Source organism: Saccopteryx leptura, chromosome 4 (genome assembly GCF_036850995.1).
Source record: "Saccopteryx leptura isolate mSacLep1 chromosome 4, mSacLep1_pri_phased_curated, whole genome shotgun sequence".
Lineage (NCBI taxonomy): Eukaryota > Metazoa > Chordata > Mammalia > Chiroptera > Emballonuridae > Saccopteryx > Saccopteryx leptura.
Window position 1 is genome coordinate 180073276 of NC_089506.1, and position 21411 is coordinate 180094686.

The following is a 21411-nucleotide window of genomic DNA, read 5'->3' on the forward strand; positions in this document are numbered from 1 at the left end:
TCTCATATGTGCCTTGACTGTGGGCCTTCAGCAGACCGAGTAACCCCTTGCTTGAGCCAGCGACCTTGGGTCCAAGCTGGTGAGCTTTTGCTCAAACCAGATGAGCCCGCACTCAAGCTGGCAACCTCGGGGTCTCGAACCTGTGTCCTCTGCATCCCAGTCCGATGCTCTATCCACTGCTCCACCGCCTGGTCAGGCTTAATTTAGTCTTAACTTGATCTTTTAAGTCCTTTGAAAGCAGGAGCTATATTACATTAAATAGCACACACATGCCTACCACAATTTTGGAAGCTACTAAGTACCCAAAGACTATTTGTTCATTGATTACATATTAGTTATATTGTTCAAGGTCAGTAGTCTTTTTGTCAATGTGAATTTGTTTCAATTTGCAGCCTGATTCTACAGCGACTGAAAGAGCAATTGCAAGATTAGCAGTGCACCCTCTCCTGAAGAAAAAACTAGATGTGCTAAAAGGTATGAATTAAATGATTTTTAGCCATGTAACACTTAAATGCATTTGTGTAATTATTTTGAATAAATGGCTATTGATTTATTTGTGTTTCTGATTCTTTTTCTTTTCAAGGATCTTTTATATTATAAATATCTTTCAAATACTCCCATATGTGGGAAAGGGCTTGAAGATATGGATGGTATCTGAGGAAAAACTAAATCTGTATTTTTTATAAATTCTAATATATGACTATATATAATATAGTCATGATAATATTGAATACAATTGACTTTCTAATTATTGATGTAATTCATATTATTACTTTTGATGCCACTACTTAGCCACATAATTTTTATTTGTGTGTATGTGTATTATAAAATGTATTGAGATAATTAAATGCCTCTGTCACAAATGAAAAGATAATTATTTTTTTTGTTTCAAAGCCAATTTATAATGCTCTACATTTGTATCAATACGTTATTCCTACAGAAACTAAAGTTGCATTTTATTCTATAGATACATTTTGTGAAGTTCTTAACTGTTCTTAAAAACTCCTAAGCATGAAATGATGGTTTTCTTTTAATTTTGGATTTTGAATGAATATGCCTGAGCATTCTTATAATTTGCTTTCTAAAAAGTCAAGTAAATTTCTTTGAATTCACATCTGTTTGTTAAATATACAGTCATGCATCACTTAATGACAGTGATACGTTCTGAAAAGATTGGTCATTAGACAGTTTCCTAGTTGTGTGAACATTGTAGAGTGAACATGCACTTATACAAAGCTAGATGATATAGCCTACTGCACACCTCGGCTCCATTATAATCTTACAGGACCACTTTCATTTATGCCTTCTATTGCTGATGACATTCTGTGGTGCATGGTTATATTTAATATAATGAATAAATTATCCTAAATGTTTTTCAAAACTTTAAGAAATTTTCTGTGCTGAAGCAGTGATATTTTTAAATTACTTGTTTTGATGCTGAAACAGGTTGTGTGTTATTTCTCTTGCAGCTGCTGTCAGAGCCTTTAAAGATGCAAGACAAAATGATACTGAAGTTAAGTCATCAAAAAATGCTTCAGGAGAAAATCATTCCAAGGATGCTTCCTGTTCAAGTGATGATACCATTCAGTTACAGCATGAAGGAGCTATTATCAATGAGCAAAAGGACAAAGAAGCCAAAATATTGGCAAAGAAATCAGTAAATAGCTCAAAAGAAAAAGTAGCCGAGGTCGAACATGGCCCCAAAACAGTGGATATTCCAGATTGTCCACCAAAGCCTCCTGCAGAGGGTTCTGTAGTTCCCTCTGAACCCCAGAAGACACCTGCTGACTCAAAAATGAAAATATTACATCAAACCCAAACAAAGAAAGAGTACGATAGCTCTTTTGGTGGCAATAGTGATGGAGAAGAATTAGATGAAGAAGAGAAGGAGTATTTTGATGATAGCACAGAGGAAAGGTTTTATAAACAGTCTTCCATGTCCGAAGATAGCGATAGTGGTGATGACTTCTTCATTGGCAAAGTCAGAAGGACACGAAAAAAGGAAAGTAGTGGCCATTCTTCAGTTTTGGAACAAAAATGCCCCCAGAAAGTGTTCCCTGAAGAAGATAAACTTGAAACCTGTCAGGATATAAGAAGTGACAAAAACAAGCCAAATACAGAAGCAAGGAAGTTTGAATCGGTGTTTTTTCATTCTTTATCTGGATCTAAAAGCTCTAGAAGGTATTATTATTTTTGTATTCTGAAATAATTATTAGTTCTTAACAGTTAACAAAATTAAATATTTACACATCGTAATAATGAGAGAAAAGACTACTTCTCATACATAATTCTAACTTACACAAAATAAATCCTGTGACTTGGACCTCTCTCAACTGTGTATTGGGATAATGTATACAAGTACATATGGCAATGACACGTTTATTTAGCTTCATAAGAAAATGTGATCTTATAGCCAAATAATTTTTCTACCTGATAGAAGTTTATTCCTTCAATTACTAAAGTTTTCAAATGTTGAATTAGGTTTTGATGAAAAACTTCTGAATATGTCTCACATCTCACTCTTTAAACAGAACTGAATAGATAGAAATACGGTGTGGGTATGTGGGTTTTTTTGTTTACATAGGGCCATTATTGAGAACTTCAGTCATAGTATTACACATTTCTGTTTCAGTACATACATACAGCTGCTTGCCCTAACACCAAGTTTCTCCAGACTGCTTTATACTTGGTGCTGTTGCTGTCACTGTCCTTGGTGTTAACCACTACTTTTCACAGCTGTTGTTATAAAATAAATAGGTATTTTCATTTTAGTTTTCATCATTAGGGTTTATCTTTACACATTGTAAACTAATTTCTTCAATAACAGCTATTTTCTTCAGTAAACTATTTTTTATATACTTATAGGTCAGGGATCATTTTTATTTATTTTTTTTAATTGAGAGCAGAGGAGGCAGAGAGACAGACTCTTGCGCCCCAACTAGGATCCACTGGACAAGCCCGCTATGGGGCAACATTCTGCCCAACTGGAGCCTTGCTCTGTTCCTTGGCAACCAAGCTATTTGTAGCACCTAGGGTGGAGGCCGGGGGGCTAACTTGCTCAAGTTATATCGAGCCATGGCTGTGAGAGCGTGGTAAAGAGAGAGAGAGAGAAGCAAGGGGGGTGGGGTGGGGAAGCAGATGGGCACTTACTTCTCCTGTGTGCCCTAACCAGGAATTGAACCCAGGACATTCACACTCCATGCTGACACTCTGCCACTGAGCCAACCAGCCAGGGCCCTCATTTTTAATCTAGTAGATAAATGTGATGTTGAAAATTTTTGAACGAAGTAAGAGTATGGGAAAGACACATAACAATCTTTGGAGCCTTGAAAATAGTTAACCTAACTACTTAGCTCTCCCAAACCTCTCTCAAAGGCCACATTGTTTTCTCATTTGAAAATTAACACATCACTATCCCTTTCTTCTGCCACACAAAGTAAATCTGAATTTTTGTTATATGTGACTCATTACCCCTCTGAGAAGTTTTTTGAGAGTCTTTGTCTAGATAGTCCTCAAGAGTAGATACAAGGTAACCGTAGGATATTTTATGACCAGCCACCAGTAGAAGGATAGAGAGAGGAAAATTTCCATGTCTTTCTGTAGTAATATTGGGGCCTAACATACCTTTGATGTAGCTAAATCCTAGGGTTTTTATAATTTTTTTTATAGATTGCTAGTGGGATGCGGAGTACTACAGTCTGTTGAATGAGTTTTATTATCAGTTTTATTACATTATATTCTTAAGTCAAAAGTTTTTGTTTTCTTTTAAAATTTTTTTTTCAATTACAGTTAACATTCAACATTATTAATTTCAGGCATACAACATAGTGGTTGGAAAGTCTTATACTCTACAAAGTGTTGCCCCCAGTATTTCCAATACCTACCTGGCAACATGTGGAGTTACTACAATATTGTTGACTGTGTCCCTTATTCTGTACTGGACATCCCCGTGACTGTTTTCTAACTGCTTATTTGTACTTTTTAATCCTTTCAATTTTTTTTTTAACCCAGCCCTCCAAATCCTCTCCCCTTGGTAACCGTCAACCTGTTCTCTGTATCTATCAGTCTGTTTTCTAGTTTGTTTGTCGATTTATTTTGTTCTTTAGATTCCACGCGTAAGTGAAATCATATGGTAATTGTCTATGACTGTTACATCAGAAGATTTACTTATCTTTTAAAAGTCCTAATGGTGTTTTTCTTCTTTTAGAAATTATAGAGAACAAGCTCCAAAAAGCAACACCCCAGGTATGTTTTTTTTTTGGGGGGGGGTGTATTTTTCTGAAGCTGGAAACGGGGAGGCAGTTAGACAGACTCCCGCATGCGCCCGACTGGGATCCACCTGGTACGCCCACCAGGGGGCGATGCTCTGCCCATCCGGGGCATCGCTCTGTTGCAACCAGAGCCATTCTAGCGCTTGAGGCAGAGGCCACAGAGCCATCCTCAGTGCCCGGGCCAACTTTGCTCCAATGGAGCCTTGGCTGCGGGAGGGGAAGAGAGAGACAGAGAGGAAGGAGAGGGGGAGGGGTGGAGAAGCAGATGGGCGCTTCTCCTGTGTGCCCTGGCCGGGAATCAAACCCGGGACTTGCGCACACCAGGCCGACACTCTACCACTGAGCCAACCGGCCAGGGCCCCCAGGTATGTTATTAATGTCTGTCTGACCTCCATATGCAATTAAGCAGTGCTTTTCCAAAGTGAAGGGATAGAAAAATTTGGTTGCATAATAGCCTGAATGAATTACATACAAAAATGGAAACAGAGCATCTTATAATTATCAATATAATTTTTAATTTAAATTGTTTCTTCCCCTATGCCCTGCTAGTGGGAAAGATACAGACAAAACTTATTGGGAAATATTGCTTCTATTTAATTTATCTTGAACTAAATTAACGCATTCTTTAAGTATCAATAGATTATTATGTAAGGTATATCTTCGTGCCGTGCTCTTAAACATTCAGTAACAAGTATGTTGCTTTCTGTGTTGAAAGTAAAATCAAAATATATTTAGATTAATTTATAACAAATCAAGTTTAATATATTTGAGTTGTCTGACTTTTGTGTATAATCTAAACTTTTTATTGATTTAAAGCAATAAAAATTTATTGCTCACTCACATCACAGTCCACCATGAATCAGCAGAGGGCCTATGTTCCCCATAGTTGTTCAAGGACTGCTTCTGTCTCCTTCCTCTTCCAGTTTCCAGACAGTCACCATTTGGCCACCAGAAGGGAATAAAGTACATGGAGAATTTGCAGGAGGTTATCATGGGCCAGGCCTGAAAGTGGCAGGAATGAGTTCTGCTTAACATTTCATTAGCCTGAGTTCAATTTCATAAGCCCATCTAGCCACGGGAGCTAAGAAATGCCGTCTGACTCCAGCTAGCAGGGAAAAGAAAGTGGAATTTCTTGAACTCATAATGACCCTCCTTTTGATCACCAGATGCCCATTTCACTTTTCCTCCTACACATAGAGCACAACGCCCTCCTTCCCAGCAAAGCCAACCCCAAGTTGCACGCAGCTCAAAGCCCAGGATTACTGAAGGATGACACGGGGCTTTCCATCAGGTCTCGTGGATGTGACTGCTCAGGGTGGTAGCTGTGCATTAAAGAAACAAACTGTCTGCCTCCAACTCATACCTAATATTTAGTGGCAAAGAAGGGGCAAAGTAACTACAATGAAACCTCTCAACCAGTTAAGGGGAAAATGGGAAGGCATACAGCAGTTACTGCCTGAGCACAGAGGACTCCTAGAGGACAAGATGGAAAAGACTGCAGGAGCAGGCAGACTGCAGTTAATAAGAAAATGTCACTGAGATTTTAGTTATTTGTTGTAGTCTACTATGCATAATATTCTAAGTGGTATTCTGAAGTAGGGAAGAGCCATTAAAATAACAGAAATTTGGCATTGGCTTAGCAGTTTAGTGACAGGTGGTAAAAAATTAGATACCTGAGGCTGAAAAGTGAGCATCCTGTGTGCTAAAGATAGGTAAACCGGTTGGCAGTGAACACTTGCAAATCAGGCTACAAGTCTGAGTTTGTAGTGCCAGAGGAGGTGGTTGGAAAGAAGAAAAAGATTGCCATACTCATAGCATTGTACTACAAAATTTAAGAGAAAGTAGCAGCTTGAATGTGAGGTTTTTACGATTGGGTCTTTAATTCACAGTCCATTGAGTAGAACTCGTTTACCGGGCCTCATCTAACTGGACCAGGATGGGAAATACATTATGATTGTTCACCTTATGATAAGAAGACTGGGTTTGGCAAACACATGGCCTTCTGCCCCATTTCCCTTATTTTCACAAACAGGATGTCTGAAGGCACACCCATGTTTTCCCAATGAGAAGACCTATGTAAAAGTTATTTTTGTTTGTTTTGCTTAACTTAAATATTTATAATAGTTATCAATTTATTTATACTAGCAAATTTACTTTGCATAGTTATAAAATAATATTCATTTAGAAATACTGTCTTATTCAAATCTCCATTATTATAGAACAGTTTGATTTAACATTTAAACTCATCATTTTTCATCACTAGAGCAACTCTGAATATTATAAATTTCTGGAGCACATGTGATTTGTACAAGAAACGGGATGTTCTGAATCTGTGTGCAGTGATATTTTGGAAAGGCTATTCCAGAATATCACTTGTTAAAACATTATGCCATTTGGGTTTTTTTTTGTTTTTTTATTATTATTAATTTTAATGGGATGACATTGAACAATCAGGGTACATAGGTTCAGAGAAAACATCTCCAGGTAATTTTGACATTTGATTATGTTGCATACCCGTATGCAACTTGACTTTGAGTGATGAGTATGCCATTTGTTTTTTAAGAAGATTTTTAAAAGGCTTTTGATAGTGATGTGTAAGTTACAGTGGAGAAATTATGCTTCCCTAGAGCTGTTTAATATATCTAGATTAACTTTCTGCCTCCCTGTTTCTTTCTGATTCTATAAACATGCATTGATTCATGTCTTTTTAAGCCAGTATACCTCTCCCAAAGAGTACTTTGTTGTTCAAAACAGTATAATTGAAGTCTTCATAATATAAGAGGCTGTAAGGACTAGAATACAGGTTGCCATACTCATATCTGGTAGATAACTTTATAACAAAAAATCTGGTGGCACAGTGGTTAGAGCATCAGACTGGGATGCGGAGGACCCAGGTTCAAGACTCCTAGGTTGCCATCTTGACCGCAGGCTCATCTGGTTTGAGCAAAAGCTCACCCGCTTGGACCCAAGGTCGCTGGCTGGAGCAAGGGGTTACTCAGTCTACTGTAGCCCCACGGTCAAGGCACATATGAGAAAGCAATCAATGAACAACATAAGGTGTCACAACAAAAAACTAATGATTGATGCTTCTCATGTCTCCGTTCCTGTCTGTCTGTCCCTATCTATCCCTCTCTCTGACTCTCTCTCTGTCTCTGTAAAAAAAAACAAAAACAAAAAATATTTTTTCCTTGTATTTGAGTAGATTTAATAATTTAGCTTGTTATAAGGACTTTGTTCAATAACAGAAGTGAGTGAAATCAGTTAATAGCCCTTTAAGAATAAATCTCTCCCAACAGTGTTGTCAGATTCAGTGTTAGTAAAAACGTGTATTTTATAACTACATGCAGATACCATAAGCAAATCATATTTTTAAATAGAGCACAGCATATATTAGGAGGCACACAAAACACATCTTCTTCCAAGGATCAGGAAACATGTCTCAGAACTGCCTGCTCATGTATTACTACAACCTCCAATATTTCAGCCTCAGACCTCTTGGACTTAGACTTTAAATTGTGAGGTATTCCATTTCAGTTAAACTAAACTTATTCTTTAATACTGCTTTGAGACAATGAAGTATATTTCTCTTGTATATTGATTGAGTATATAGTTAGTTTCTATTATTTTTGCTTTTCAATCCAGGTTTTCAGCAAAAGGAACCTCAGCTGAAGACTCAGCTCATGAAGACCGCCCAGAGAGGACCCGAGAGCACGAAGCGGCAGACACAGCTGCCTCTGCACCCTTCCTGGGAAGCCAGCCGGAGGCGCAAAGAGCAGCAGTCTCAAATCGCTGTGTTTCAGGGGAAAAAAATAACATTTGATGATTGATTAGAACCTCTTTCTGTGGACATTTCCATCTAAAAGTTCTTTTTCTTCCTTTGTGTTTTTAACCAGTTCATTATTTAAACTCATATTTGAATAAGTCTCTTAGGAGGAGATGTAGAAATAAGTTTGTTATTGTCTTTATTTCTCTTTTTAAAGTGTGTTCAACTTATGTTTACATAAACCTTCCACAGATCAACTACATTATTGTTTTAAAATATACCTGTACTGTTCCCTTTATAGAATTTTGAGATTATAAGTCTCAGATTTCCTTATTTGTGCCTATTATGAAGTATATTTCACTGAATTAGGTCTGCGTTTTATTGTCTTGAAAATAATTGTTGAGATACATTTAAAATAATATAGACAAATATGAGGAAATTATAGCTATTTAAAATAGATTACCTTTGCTAAAAGTCATTCTTGTTAGCAGAACTAAGATTAAGATAGTAATGTTTATTAGGGGTATAAGGATAATTATATAAATAAATATTAATTTTTATTACAGTTTTAATTGTGATCTTGTACTTTTTGACTTATTTTTATAGGACAATTTTGGACTTCTGAATTATATTTCAATTATTTAGGCAGTGTTGGTCAAATAAGTTTGTAAATATGGTATATATGTTTGCTCACTTAGAGTTGTATTGGGTGTAAGCAGGCAGCATCCTCATAGCCTTAGGCTTAGTTTTAAGACTAAGACTTTCTTACCCTTTTTGATGTGGGGTGGTGCACTCTCATGAGGAATCCCATTTATGCCTCAGATAAGTGACTTTGTATCAGAGACTTCCTTGTTTGTATATTGGCTTAAAGGTTTTGATTTCTACACTATAAAATGGGGCAGACTGGGAGCTTGCTCTCTCAGTTCCTGGGATTAGCATTAGAGGAGAGAGCAGAGAAAGGCCACGTGGAGGAGAGGAGAAGCAGTCAAGATGGTGGAGTGCTGAGAGAGAAACCAGTTAATGCAGAGTTTGTGTAGAGAGAAGGAGATGGGGAACAGAGGTGAGTAAGGCTAGGAACCTTTGATTCTAGGAAACTCGGATAAGTCAGTAGCTTTGTGAGCACTGAATGAGTGGGTTTTGGAGCACAGTGTGTGTTTACTTGCCCACCGGGTGCAAGCTAGGATTAAAGCTAATGGCTCACCAGTTCTTGGCTCTGTTGTTCATTACCGTCTGTCCGAATCTAATGGGCCAGGCGGGTGTGATGGTGGCCGTGGCTACTGGCTTTACAGGCAGCATACATTGTTTAAATGTAGCAACACAACTAAAAATTGGTTTTATAATTTACTGTATTTAAATATATCTGTTAAATTCAGAATGTAAGACCTTGGCTGGTTGGCTCAGTGGTAGAGCGTCTGCCTGGCGTGCAGGAGTCCCAGGTTTGATTCCCGGCCAGGGCACACAGGAGAAGCGCCCATCTGCTTCTCCACCCCTCCCCCTCTCCTTTCTCTCTATCTCTCTCTTCCCCTCCCACAGCCGAGGCTCCATTGGAGCAAAGTTGGCCCGGGCGCTGAGAATGGCTCCATGACCTCTGCCTCAGGCGCTAGAATGGCTCTGATTGCAACAGAGCAACACCCCAAATGGGCAGAGCATCGCTCCCTGGTGGGCATGCCTGGTGAATCCCAGTCGGGCGCATGCAGGAGTCTGTCTGACTGCCTCCCCGTTTCCAACTTCAGAAAAATCCAATACAAAACCAAAAAAAAAAAAAAAATCCAGAATGTACGTGGCCATGTGCTCTTTCAGAAACATTTTTTGAGGATTCATAGTTTGGAATTTGTATGAACAAATTCTGAAGGAAGGATGATTGAAAGCATTTCCACTGATAGCTGAACAGAAAGGTTATGAGATGACTCACTGAGGAAGGGACTACTCTGAAAAAGGAAAATAGGATTTTGAAAATCCCTTCAAAAGTTTCATTTTTGCTGCTCTGAGAAAAATTAAAGGTTCTTGGATAACTAAATAAAAGGAGTGAAATTTTGCCTTTCTGAGTTTCGGTGCTGTTAAATAGCAGGGAGGGCCTCTGGTGAGCAGGTTATCTTTTCCAAGAACTTAAAATTTTAGATAACTTCAGCAATGGAATTTAAAGGACTATGCAGAAAGAAAATTATTGTGTTAAATGCAATTTTTTTCTAGTTTTATTTTCAGATCTTATTTTGACATTTCAATTGTGTAAGATTGAAATTAATTTCAGCTGAAATTTTAATTATGAAAATTTATTACAGGAAAAAATGGAAGGAAAATGTCTGTGCCCACCCAGATTTAGCCAAACTAAAGTTGAGAGCACTATCCTCCAGACTGCCAAGACTTTTTACCCCAACTGCAAGGAGTTAGGGGCCAACTACAAAGCTAGAGAGGAGCCCACACAAGACCAGTCTACTTTCTGAGGCCAACTGCAGGTCTGGAGGTGGTGTGTGGGGAGGAGAGTTGGGGTGGAAGGCTCTCCATATACTCCCAGTACTCACTGACACCTGTTATCTTCACAGAGTTTATTACAGGGAAGGTGTACAAGTTATCAGCCAAAGGAAGAGATGCAGAGAGCGATATCTATGAAGGATTTATATGCAAAGCTTCTCTTGTCCTCAGGACACATTATCATCCTGGCATCAATATGTAGATTGCCAGTCTGAGAAACTTAAGCTTTAGTGTCCAGAATTTTTACTGTGCCTTCAATATCGAAGCACGATTGATTGATTGCCTATATGGTGGTTCCTGATGGACTGATACCACATGACTCAGAGCCCCTATCCTAAATCACATGGTTTGTCTTTTTTAGTGAGCCTGCTCCCCTCCTAAACAAAGATAGTCCTATCGGTATGACTTAGATTACCTTTAAGATGCTGAGGACAAAGGCAGTGCTTCTCTTTGGGCAAGGTTAGGTTGACTACACAAGACCCTGCACCCATATTCCGCACACATTTATCGCATTAACATTTTACTGTATTTTCTTTGTCCTTGGCTTTTATCTTCTTCCTCCCTTCCCCTTTCTTCCTCCTCTTCTTCCATTTTACTCTCTTTCTGTCTTCCTCCCTCTTTTTCTCCCTTTATATCAGCTTTCTTGCTCTCATCCTTTTCTCTCCCCATTTCATGTTTCTTCTTTTTCTCTCTCCTTTTCTTTTTACAATATATTCTCTCTTTAAAACAGTCATTCCCTATTTTCTTGTATTACCACAATCCAGTTATCAAGTATTCAGGTTTTGCCAGTTGTCCCAAAGTCTTTACAACAACAGAAAAGCCAGCATCATGTCATACATTCAATTGTCATGTCTCTATTTGGTAATAGTATCTAAGTCTTTCTTAGCATTTCATGACATTGACATTTTTCAAAAGTACCGAGCAGTTTATTTTGCATTATCCCTTTATTTGGTTTAGTCTAGTGTTCCTATTAATAAGTTCAAGTTAGGGCCCTGGCTGGTTGGCTCAGCAGTAGAGCGTCGGCCTGGCATGCGGGGGACCCGGGTTCGATTCCCGGCCAGGGCACATAGGAGAAGCGCCCATTTGCTTCTCCACCCCCCCCCCCTCCTTCCTCTCTGTCTCTCTCTTCCCCTCCCGCAGCCAAGGCTCCATTGGAGCAAAGATGGCCCGGGCGCTGGGGGTGGCTCCTTGGCCTCTGCCCCAGGCGCTAGAGTGGCTCTGGTTGAGGCAGAGCGACGCCCCGGAGGGGCAGAGCATCGCCCCCTGGTGGGCAGAGCGTCGCCCCTGGTGGGCGTGCCGGGTGGATCCCGGTCGGGCGCATGCGGGAGTCTGTCTGACTGTCTCTCCCTGTTTCCAGCTTCAGAAAAATACAAAAAAAATAATAATAATATATAAGTTCAAGTTAGGCACTTTTGGCTGGACTATCACAGGAGGGATGTTATATTTATCTTGGTGCATGTTAGGGATAAGACCTATGATGATGGGACCTGATACTGGTGATGTTAACTTTTCTTATTTCAAGTAGTACCTATATGAGGTTTCTTCAATGGAAAGTTGCTATTTTCTTTTTGTAATTAATAATTATCTTGGAGGGAGATACTCTGAGAGCATATACTATTCTAACATTTTCATGATTGTAACATTCATTTATAACATAATTCTCACTGGAAACAGTTACTGCTGTCGTAGTTGTATATGGTGGTTTTATTTTTAAATTCTTGTTTCTATAATTACTAGCTGGTTTTTTATATCAGGAAAGAGCTTTCCTTTCTCTCCAATTCAGTTTTTAAATTTATTTCCATTTGATCACATGGATACATCTTCCATTTTTTATTTTTATTCGGTATTTTTTATTACTTTATGTGTCTATTATTGGCTTATAAGGTTTATAGTATACATCTTTATCGCAATCTAACCTCAAGTAATAGTATACCACTTTACTTACCACAGTGCACTTTAATTTCCTTCCTCTTAGCCTTTGTACTGTTTTTTACGTACATTCTGCTTCTATATGTAACCCTGTAATACATTGTTATTATTTTTGCTATAATAATTTATTTGTCCTCTTATATGTTCCATGTTTTTCTCTACTTCCTTGAACATGTGGAACATTAATAGTTGTTTTAATGATCTTGTCTGCAGGAGATCTCAACTTGGAGCAATTTTTATTCCCAGAGGACATTTGGCAACATCTGAAGATATTTTGGACATCACAACTGAGGAGAGGGAATACATCTAGTGGATATAGGCCAGGGATGCTGCTAAACATTCTACAGTACCAACAAAGAATTATCAAGCTCAAAATGTCAACAATGCTAAGGTTGGGAAACCTTGGTCTAGGGCTAATTTGGCCCCACTATTGAGGCACTACCTAATGCTTTGTCTATTAGGAAATCTTTCTGTTGTGTCTGGTGAGGACACATGCTATTCCAGGACTGTAGAAGTCCTTGAGATTGTTCCACTAAATCCTTTCTAGTGATTTTCTTCCCTGGCCTTGATAGATCCTTCACACACTTATCAGTCTTACAGCATTGACTTGAGGGAACCCGTCTGTAGATATAGAGAACACTTTTTTTCTGTGCATCTTCTTTCTCTTCCTCAGAGATTTCTCACAGATTTCTAGTCTCATTAACCTATCTAAACTCTGAACTCTGTCTCTTCAGTAAGACCACTGAGCTATTTAGGGGCTCCTTCCCCGTGCACTATAGTTTGGAAACTCTTCAAATAGTGAACTGAAGTACTCTACTCATTTGGGTTTTTTCTCTTAGGTATTAATATCCTGCACAGATTTTTGTCCATTGTCTGAAAACCTTTGTTTTATATATTTTATTCAGTTTTCTAGTCTTTTAACATAGAAGGGAAAATCTGGTTTCTGTTATTAGACAGCGGTCAGAAATAGAAGTCTGTTATTTGTTTTTTTGTTCAACTTGTCCTTAATTTAACCGGGAATCTTCTTAAGCTTTCTTCTATGTTCTTTTGATATGTTGTTATAACAGTGAGACGTAACAGTTAAGTCTCAACAGTGAGAAATATATATTGTCCACAATATATTTACTTGCTTTTTCAACCTTTAGAATACATAAATTAGATTCAGAATTGCTAATGTCTCTGTAAAACAAACGTCTACTAAACAAAGTTTACTATATGGTTAGAGTTCTTTTTTCTTTAGCCAGAGGGTATATGGTCTCAAAACTAATTTTGGAAGTTATCTGGGATTACGTCAGCAAAAATGGTGGATAAGGACATCTGTAAATTCTTCGCACCATAAAAAGCAATGAGGAAACTAACTGTCCATGTTGTCAGAATCAACATTTTCAGAGATATAGAGTTAACCAAAGGCTTATAGCAATCCAGGGAATGTTTTTCAAGAAAAATGACTGACTCTTCATAGTAATAGTGATCTTTGTGACATTTTCATTTGCCCTATTCTCATCTCTCACTTCTTATATCCCTGGTGGTCTTGAAGACCAGTTGGGTAGTAGAATACTGTAGGTGGTAGAACAGGGTTAGAGCTTCAAAGGTACATTTTTCTCAGAATTGTCATTTGATCACTTTGGTAGTTCACTGAAAGACCCCTCTTGCAAATCTCTCTTGATAAGGAGCTTTCCCAGTACATAAAACCATTTTCCTGAGATCATTTTTTGAAAACATAAGAGGCAGTTTCACATCACAGCTCCCTGAGGCAGTGAATAACAGTTGGAGCAAACAAGAAGTTCATCAAAAAGTTTAAGAAATATGGAGAATTCAATATCCTTAGGAAATCTGATTCATTTTTGCGTATTTTTTTAGAGTTAAGGATGTTACATTTATAAGGCTGCATGAATATTCAGGAAAAACATAAGGATGCTCTGCATTCTCACCACTGGATGACCTGCACGATATATATTTCTCACTGTTTTAGAGAAAGGCCTTAACATGTCAAAAAGAGCAGATGTTTGCACAAGCAGAAAATGACGGCTAAGGTAAAATTGTTAATTTTCTGGCTAAGTATTAAAGGTGTCCCCCAATACATAAACAGCCCCATCAGCAAAATCAGGGAAGTACTGATTTCAGACATTTAAGGAAATCTATCCATTTATTAGTGTACACCTGAACTAATGAAGCAGAGACTTTAGTGGCCATACCACAAAGAAGACAGACTTTACAAAAATAGTTCAAAAAAGTCACTAAACAACAAAAGCTAGTAACAGCAAGACTTGGCAAGAGGGTAATATCTGATTTCTGGAGTTGCAATATTATATTTAAACTCCCAGTTTTCAAGAAAACATGGTAAGACATGCAGAAACAGCCTGACCAGGGACTCAGAGCATCGGCCTGGGACACAGAGGTCCCAGGTTTAAAACCCTGAGGTCCCCCACTTGAGTGCAGGCTCATCTGGCTTGAGCACAGGGTCGCTAGCTTGAGCCCAAAGGTAGCAAATGGTCACTGATCAAAGCATATATGAGCCCTGGCTGGTTGGCTCAGTGGTAGAGCGTCAGCCTGGCGTGCGGAAGTCCTGGGTTCGATTCCTGGCCAGGGCACACAGGAGAGGCGCCCATCTGCTTCTCCACCCTTCCCCCTCTCCTTCCTCTCTGTCTCTCTCTTCCCCTCCCACAGCCAAGGCTCCATTGGAGCAAAAAGTTGGCCTGGGCGCTGGGGATGGCTCCTTGGCTTCTGCCCCAGGCGCTAGAGTGGCTCTGGTCGCGACAGAGCAATGCCCCGGATGGGCAGAGTATCGTGCCCTGGTAGGCGTGCCAGGTGGATCCCGGTCGGGCGCATGCGGGAGTCTGTCTGACTGCCTCCCCATTTCCAGCTTCAGAAAAAAAAAAAAAAAAAAAAAAAAAAAAAAAAAGCATATATGAGAAAGCAATCAGTGAACAACTAAGGTGCCACAACAAAGAATTGATGATTCTCATCTCTTCCCCTTTCTGTCTGTCTCTAAAAAAAAAATAAATAAATAAAAAATACAGAAACAAAGTACAACTTATATAAAGCAGGAAAAAAGCAATCAATAGAAACTCTTTTTAAAGAGAACCAGACTTTGGATTTATTCAACCATAAGATTAATTAAGCTATTTTAACCTTGTTCAAAGAACCAAAGGAAACTCTAAAGAACTAAAAGAAAGTGAGAACAATATCTCAACAAATAATATCAACAATGAGACAGAAATGATAAAAAAGACAAAAGGAAACAGCTGAAAAATACAATAATTGACACAAAAAGTTCAACAGAAGGGTTAAACAGCAGATTTGAGCAGGCAGAAGAAAGATACTGTGAACCTAAATACAGGTCAAGATGATTTGATCTGAGGAACATAAAAAATAATTAAAAGAAATACTCAAAGACTTGTAGGGTACCATCAAGTACACCAACGTAGACATAATAGGAGTGTCGTATGACCTTAAGAGAAGTGAAAATGTTCAAACAAAAACTTGAATATCAATGTTCATAGTCATTTTCATAATAGCTTAAAAGAGGAAACAACCCAATGAATAAACAAAAGTGGTAAATATAGTCACCTCTTAAACAGCAGGAGTTTGAACTGTCCACTTATATGCAGATATTTTTAATAAATACCTGTTGCTTTTTTGATCTGTGGTTGGGAGTCTATGTGGAGGGGTGACTATATACATTGGTTTATGCCATTTTATATAGGAGACTTGAGCATCTGTGAATTTTGGTATCCAAAGGGAAGCCAAGATCTTGGAAACAATCCTCTGTGGATCCTGATTGACAACCAGGTTTTTGGGGGAATCAAAAGTTATACAGACATTTGACTGCAGGGTGAGAGGTTGGTACCCCTGACCCCCATGTTGTTCAAGGGTCAGGTGAACTGTACATAGAGTGAAATATTATTATATAGCCATAAAAAGGATAGAAGTATTGATATGTACAATGCATTGAAAATATGTTAAGAAAGAAGTCAAAAACCAAATATAGTTCTACTTAAATGAAATGTTCAGAATAAGGAATTCCATAGAAATCAAAAGTAGATTAGTGATGGCTAGGGGCTGGAAGATGGAGGTATAGTGAGTGACTAATAGGTATGGCATTTCTTTTTGGATTGATGAATGTGTTCTAGAATTGGATGGTGGTGTTGGTGACACGGTTTTTTCAGTATACAAAAACCCACTGAGTTATGTACTTTAAAATGCAAATATTATGGTATGTAAGTTTAAGAATAACAATAAAAATGTTACATGGATTATGGCTTTCCCTTTCCTCCTCCTAGGTAGTATTTCATTTGAAATGCGGATTAGGTCATATGTTTCTGATGGTATTTTATTTTACGGATTTATCCTTTCTTGCTATTTTGATTAATGTTTTTTTCTTCAGGCATGGGAAACATTAAGATTGTTCCATGAGTCAAGGTCACACAAAGGGTTATACTCAGAGAAGTGGCAGCTCCCTGCTTTCCACCTCACTCCCATCCATTCCCCGTAGATAATCAATTTCGATAGTCTCTGGTCTAGCCTTGCTGTCTATTTGCACAGATGAACAAATGTATATATATTTTGTTATTTCCTCTTATGTAAAAATTAGCATTCTCTAAATGCTTTTATGAATTTTGCTACTTTCATTAAAAAATGTGTCCTGTAAATCACTGCAAATCTGTCCATGGAGATCTTCATTTAAATCAAAACAAAATAACTTTATGGTAGCCCATTTGGGTAATTATCAATTTATGCAACCATTCATCAATGTATGAGTATAGGTTATTTATTTTGTATTATAGTTACAATGTTGCAAAGAAAATATGAAAAGCAGCTACATTTTCATATTGTGGTTATGTTCCTGGAGGTATAAATGTTGTATCAGAAGGTAAATGCTAACGTAGTTTTGTTTTAAAATTGCCAAATTTTCCTCTATGAAGGTTGTACCAATTTGTATTTTTTTTATTATTATTATTTTTCTGAAGCTGGAAATGGGGAGAGACAGTCAGACAGACTCCCGCATGTGCCCGACCGGGATCCACCCGGCACACCCACCAGGGGCGACGCTCTTCCCACCAGGGGGCGATGCTCTGCCCCTCCGGGGCATCGCTCTGCCGCGACCAGAGCCACTCTAGCGCCTGGGGCAGAGGCCAAGGAGCCATCCCCAGCGCCCGGGCCATCTTTGCTCCAATGGAGCCTTGGCTGTGGGAGGGGAAGAGAGAGACAGAGAGGAAGGGGGGGGGGTGGAGAAGCAAATGGGCGCTTCTCCTATGTGCCCTGGCCGGGAATCGAACCCGGGTCCCCCGCACGCCAGGCCGACGTTCTACTGCTGAGCCAACCGGCCAGGGCCACCAATTTGTATTTCTATATGAGAGAAGCCTATTTCCCCACAACCTCTCCAGTAGAGTTTGGGGTTTTACATTTTTGTCATCAGTTGGATAGATGAGAAATTGCCTTACCTCAGTGTAGTTTTACTATGTATTTTTCTTATTATAGATACAGTTGAATACTTTTTTAATTTTTAAGAACTATTTTTGAATTAATTTTATGAATTTGTGTCTTGCTCATTTTTCTATTGGTGAGGAGTTATTTTTGTTTTTGTCTTTTCCCCTTAGTTTTAAAGATTTATTTTTAATATTAGGGATACTAACTCTTTATCTGTTATATGTATTGCAGATATTTTTCCCAAAATTTGTCGGTTGTCTTTTGATTTTATTTGTTGTTTATTTTGCTATCATTCGTCTGCCCCTTATTGTAAGGAGTCAGATGTATTAGTTGTTTTCTTTATTTAATTTTATTTATTGATTTTAGCAAGAGAGGAATGGAGAGAGAGAGACAGGAACATAGCAGTTCCTGTATGTGCCCTCATCAGGGCTCGAACCAGCAACCTCTGTTCTTCAGGACGATGCTTTAACCAGCTGAGCTACCAGGGTTCTTCTGTTTATTTTACTTCATTTTTTTCTATGGATTTGGAATCATAATTAGAACATCTTTCTCTACTATCATTTGCTTTTCACTTTACCTGACAGTGTTGCTGCCCCTGCTTTCTTCCTATTTCCATTTCCCTGGACTACATTTGACTGTCCCTTTATTCTTAGCCTTTCTGTTTTAGGCATGTCTCTTGCATAGAGCATACGGTAGGGTCTTTATGACCCAACTTGAAAATCTTTCTGTTTAATAAGCAAATTAAACCCTTTCACAGTTGTTGATGAGATAAAGGTTTGCTTTAAATTATCAGACTCTGTAATTATATTTATTACATTTACTTTTTCTCTTTATAATGTGCTTGCTGTGTCTTTAATAAAGAAATTTCTAAATTTGGTATTTAGGAAGGATAGTATTTCTGTTCTACTGGCTGGCTTTGTGCTTAACTTTTTTAGTATTCTCAGTTACTTTTTTATTTGAAATTTATATTTTACTTTTTTTTTTTACAGAGACAGAGAGTGAGTCAGAGAGAGGGATAGACAGGGACAGACAGACAGGAACAGAGAAAGATGAGAAGCATCAATCATTAGTTTTTCATTGCGCGTTGCAACACCTTAGTTGTTCATCTATTGCTTTCTCATATGTGCCTTGACCGCGGGCCTTCAGCAGACCGAGTAACCCCTTGCTGGAGCCAGCGACCTTGAGCTCAAGCTGGTGGAATTTTGCTCAAACCAGATGAGCCCGCGCTCAAGCTGGTGACCTCGGGGTCTCAACCCTGGGTCCTCTGCATCCCAGTCCGACGCTCTATCCACTGCGCCACCACCTGGTCAGGCATATTTTCCATTTTTAATAACTTCTTTTACTTGTCTAAATAACATTTAATGGGTTTATTCTACTTTCCTGTCCCATCTCCATTCATTGCATTGTTTTTATTTCATTGGAACATAACACAAAGCATAGAGCATTATTACGTAACATTCTCCTATCCTTTTTTCTAACCTTAGTTTTAATCTTATTTTTTGCTGTTAAGTTATATTAAGGCTAAATTGCTTAAGTATTCCCAATCATCTTTTGTTTGGATGAAGTTCAGTCTTTAGTAGATTTCTGAAAAAAGGACTCATGGAAATAATTCTTTGAGCCCTTGGTCTTTAAAATATTTTCCATGGTTTTCATCCTTAGATTGTGGCTGGATTTTAGGATTATGTCTTTCCAGTGACTCTGCCCCTCTTCCTTGTGGCAGCTCAAGTCTTCACTGTATCTTTGGTGAATCCTATTTGGAAGAGTTTCTTGCCCTTCTCCAAGTCTCAATGCAATATAGCTTTCTGACCCTTCCCAGCAGTAGTGTTTTTTGTTTTACTCATGCCACTGTGAGTTTTTACCTGTGCTCTGACTAACAATGATGACATTACAGTAGCTTAAGCCTTTTTCTCAGTAGGGTAGAGGGATCCTGGTGGTATTTGTGCCTTTCCAGCAGCCGCAGTAGCCTCTCTTCCAGGCCTGCACCATCAAGGAAAGTTTCAACTGCTCTGTCTGCCATCTTTCTGCTGGGTGCCCTATACAGACCATGGATCTCCATACCCTGAAAAGTTCTTGACATCCCTAAATAATTCTATATTTTCCACTAGTACTTTTTATAGGTCTTTGTTTACATTTGTTTACCTTTATCTGGAACATTCCCCTGTGTATCCTGGCAGAGATTGGGAAACTGTTTAATCAAGTCAGTTAGTATACTAGTAATCCACATCTCTCAACCTCTCAAAATTAGGTTGGGGTAATGCGTCTTAAGAAATGCTGTGGAATATGGGTGAAAATTATATAAAACACTTCCAGTCTGGCCCATCAGATCCTCTTGTGTCCTCTACTCTTTCTTTGGCCCTCAGCTGGATGTCATTTCCCAGGGAGACATTAGAAGACTGGTGTTTTTAAAATGAAACAGTCATCAGCCTAGGAACCTAAGTGACTGAGAATCATAGTCATCAACCCTTTCTTCTACTCAAGCTAATCAGACTTGTTATCAAAATATATTGTGTTAAACCAGAGAATTGGGGATTTTCTTTTCTTTTTTTTTTTTTTTTTTTGAAAGAACAGGTATTATTACTCCTAATTGGTGCTGGAAGGATGCTAGTGTAACAAAAATTCAAAATCCATGCATTGGTCCAGCAGACAGTCAAGATGAAAGCTAATATTCAAGCCTAGAAAACTGAAGATTTGTGTCATGCAGTGACCAAACAATTTTTTTAAATGGTCATTTGCAATTGGACTGTAGATTCCATGTCTAGGGACCCATCTATAGCTCTTGGGAAAAAGGTTGGAAAGTGGAATGTGGTAGTGAGTGTTGATTGTTACTACCTACATTTATCAAGGTGATAAAAAAAAAAAAGGGAGATAGGATGTGGCAATTTCATAATTTGCTAGCATGAAAAAAAAAAAAAAAAACAAGAATAAAGGAATGGAAAAGCATCTAGTCCCAGATGATAAGAGATTATGCATAAAGGTCCATTAAGATATCTGGCTCCAAGACAGACCTGAGTAAAAGTGTGGCGTTTCCTCCTAAACATGATAGCTGTCAGGCGTGTGTCAAAAGAGGGAAATGTAAATCGGGCTTGAGAATTAGATGTAGGAAAGAACTTTGGGAAATGCTACTAGCATATGGAACTGAAGAGAGATACCTTTCCCCCCAAACCATAATCTGCTCATTTATAATGGCCACGAAATTGCAAGTCTGCATTTAGCCTCCAGATGCTCTACCATTAAAACTATTTGGAGGCTCCCAAACTTGCTCAAGGAAGATACTTATAAAAACTGTACCGTACATTATTCATAACTCTTGGACTTTGAGCTGGTCGTAATAACTGAATAGAATTTTACATTGTCTCACTTGGGGAAAGAGGGAATGTGCTCTAGGTGCGGTAAGATACTTAGTGACCAGAAGGGAATATGATATTAAAAACTGTCTTAAGTATTCACTGAATCCATTTCTTTTACTTAGGTATCTAACTAAATTACATTTCCCAGCCTCCTTGGAGTTAGACAAATGCTAGCCAGTAGATGGAATATGGTAAAAATGAT

The 21411-nt window shown here is 38.4% G+C and overlaps 1 protein-coding gene across 2 annotated transcripts in view; it reads left to right on the plus strand.

Annotated features, from left to right (window-relative positions):
• Positions 1 to 8599, plus strand: part of SRFBP1 (serum response factor binding protein 1) — a 91203-nt gene extending 82604 nt beyond the window's left edge. For both annotated transcript variants that reach the window (XM_066382086.1, XM_066382087.1), the window contains 4 exons: positions 393 to 474; positions 1470 to 2181; positions 4208 to 4245; positions 7914 to 8599. In XM_066382086.1, the coding sequence (XP_066238183.1) occupies positions 393 to 474; positions 1470 to 2181; positions 4208 to 4245; positions 7914 to 8098 (1017 nt within the window). In that variant the 3' untranslated portion in view covers positions 8099 to 8599. The remainder of the gene's footprint in view (positions 1 to 392; positions 475 to 1469; positions 2182 to 4207; positions 4246 to 7913) is intronic.
• The last annotated feature ends 12812 nt before the right edge of the window (positions 8600 to 21411 follow it).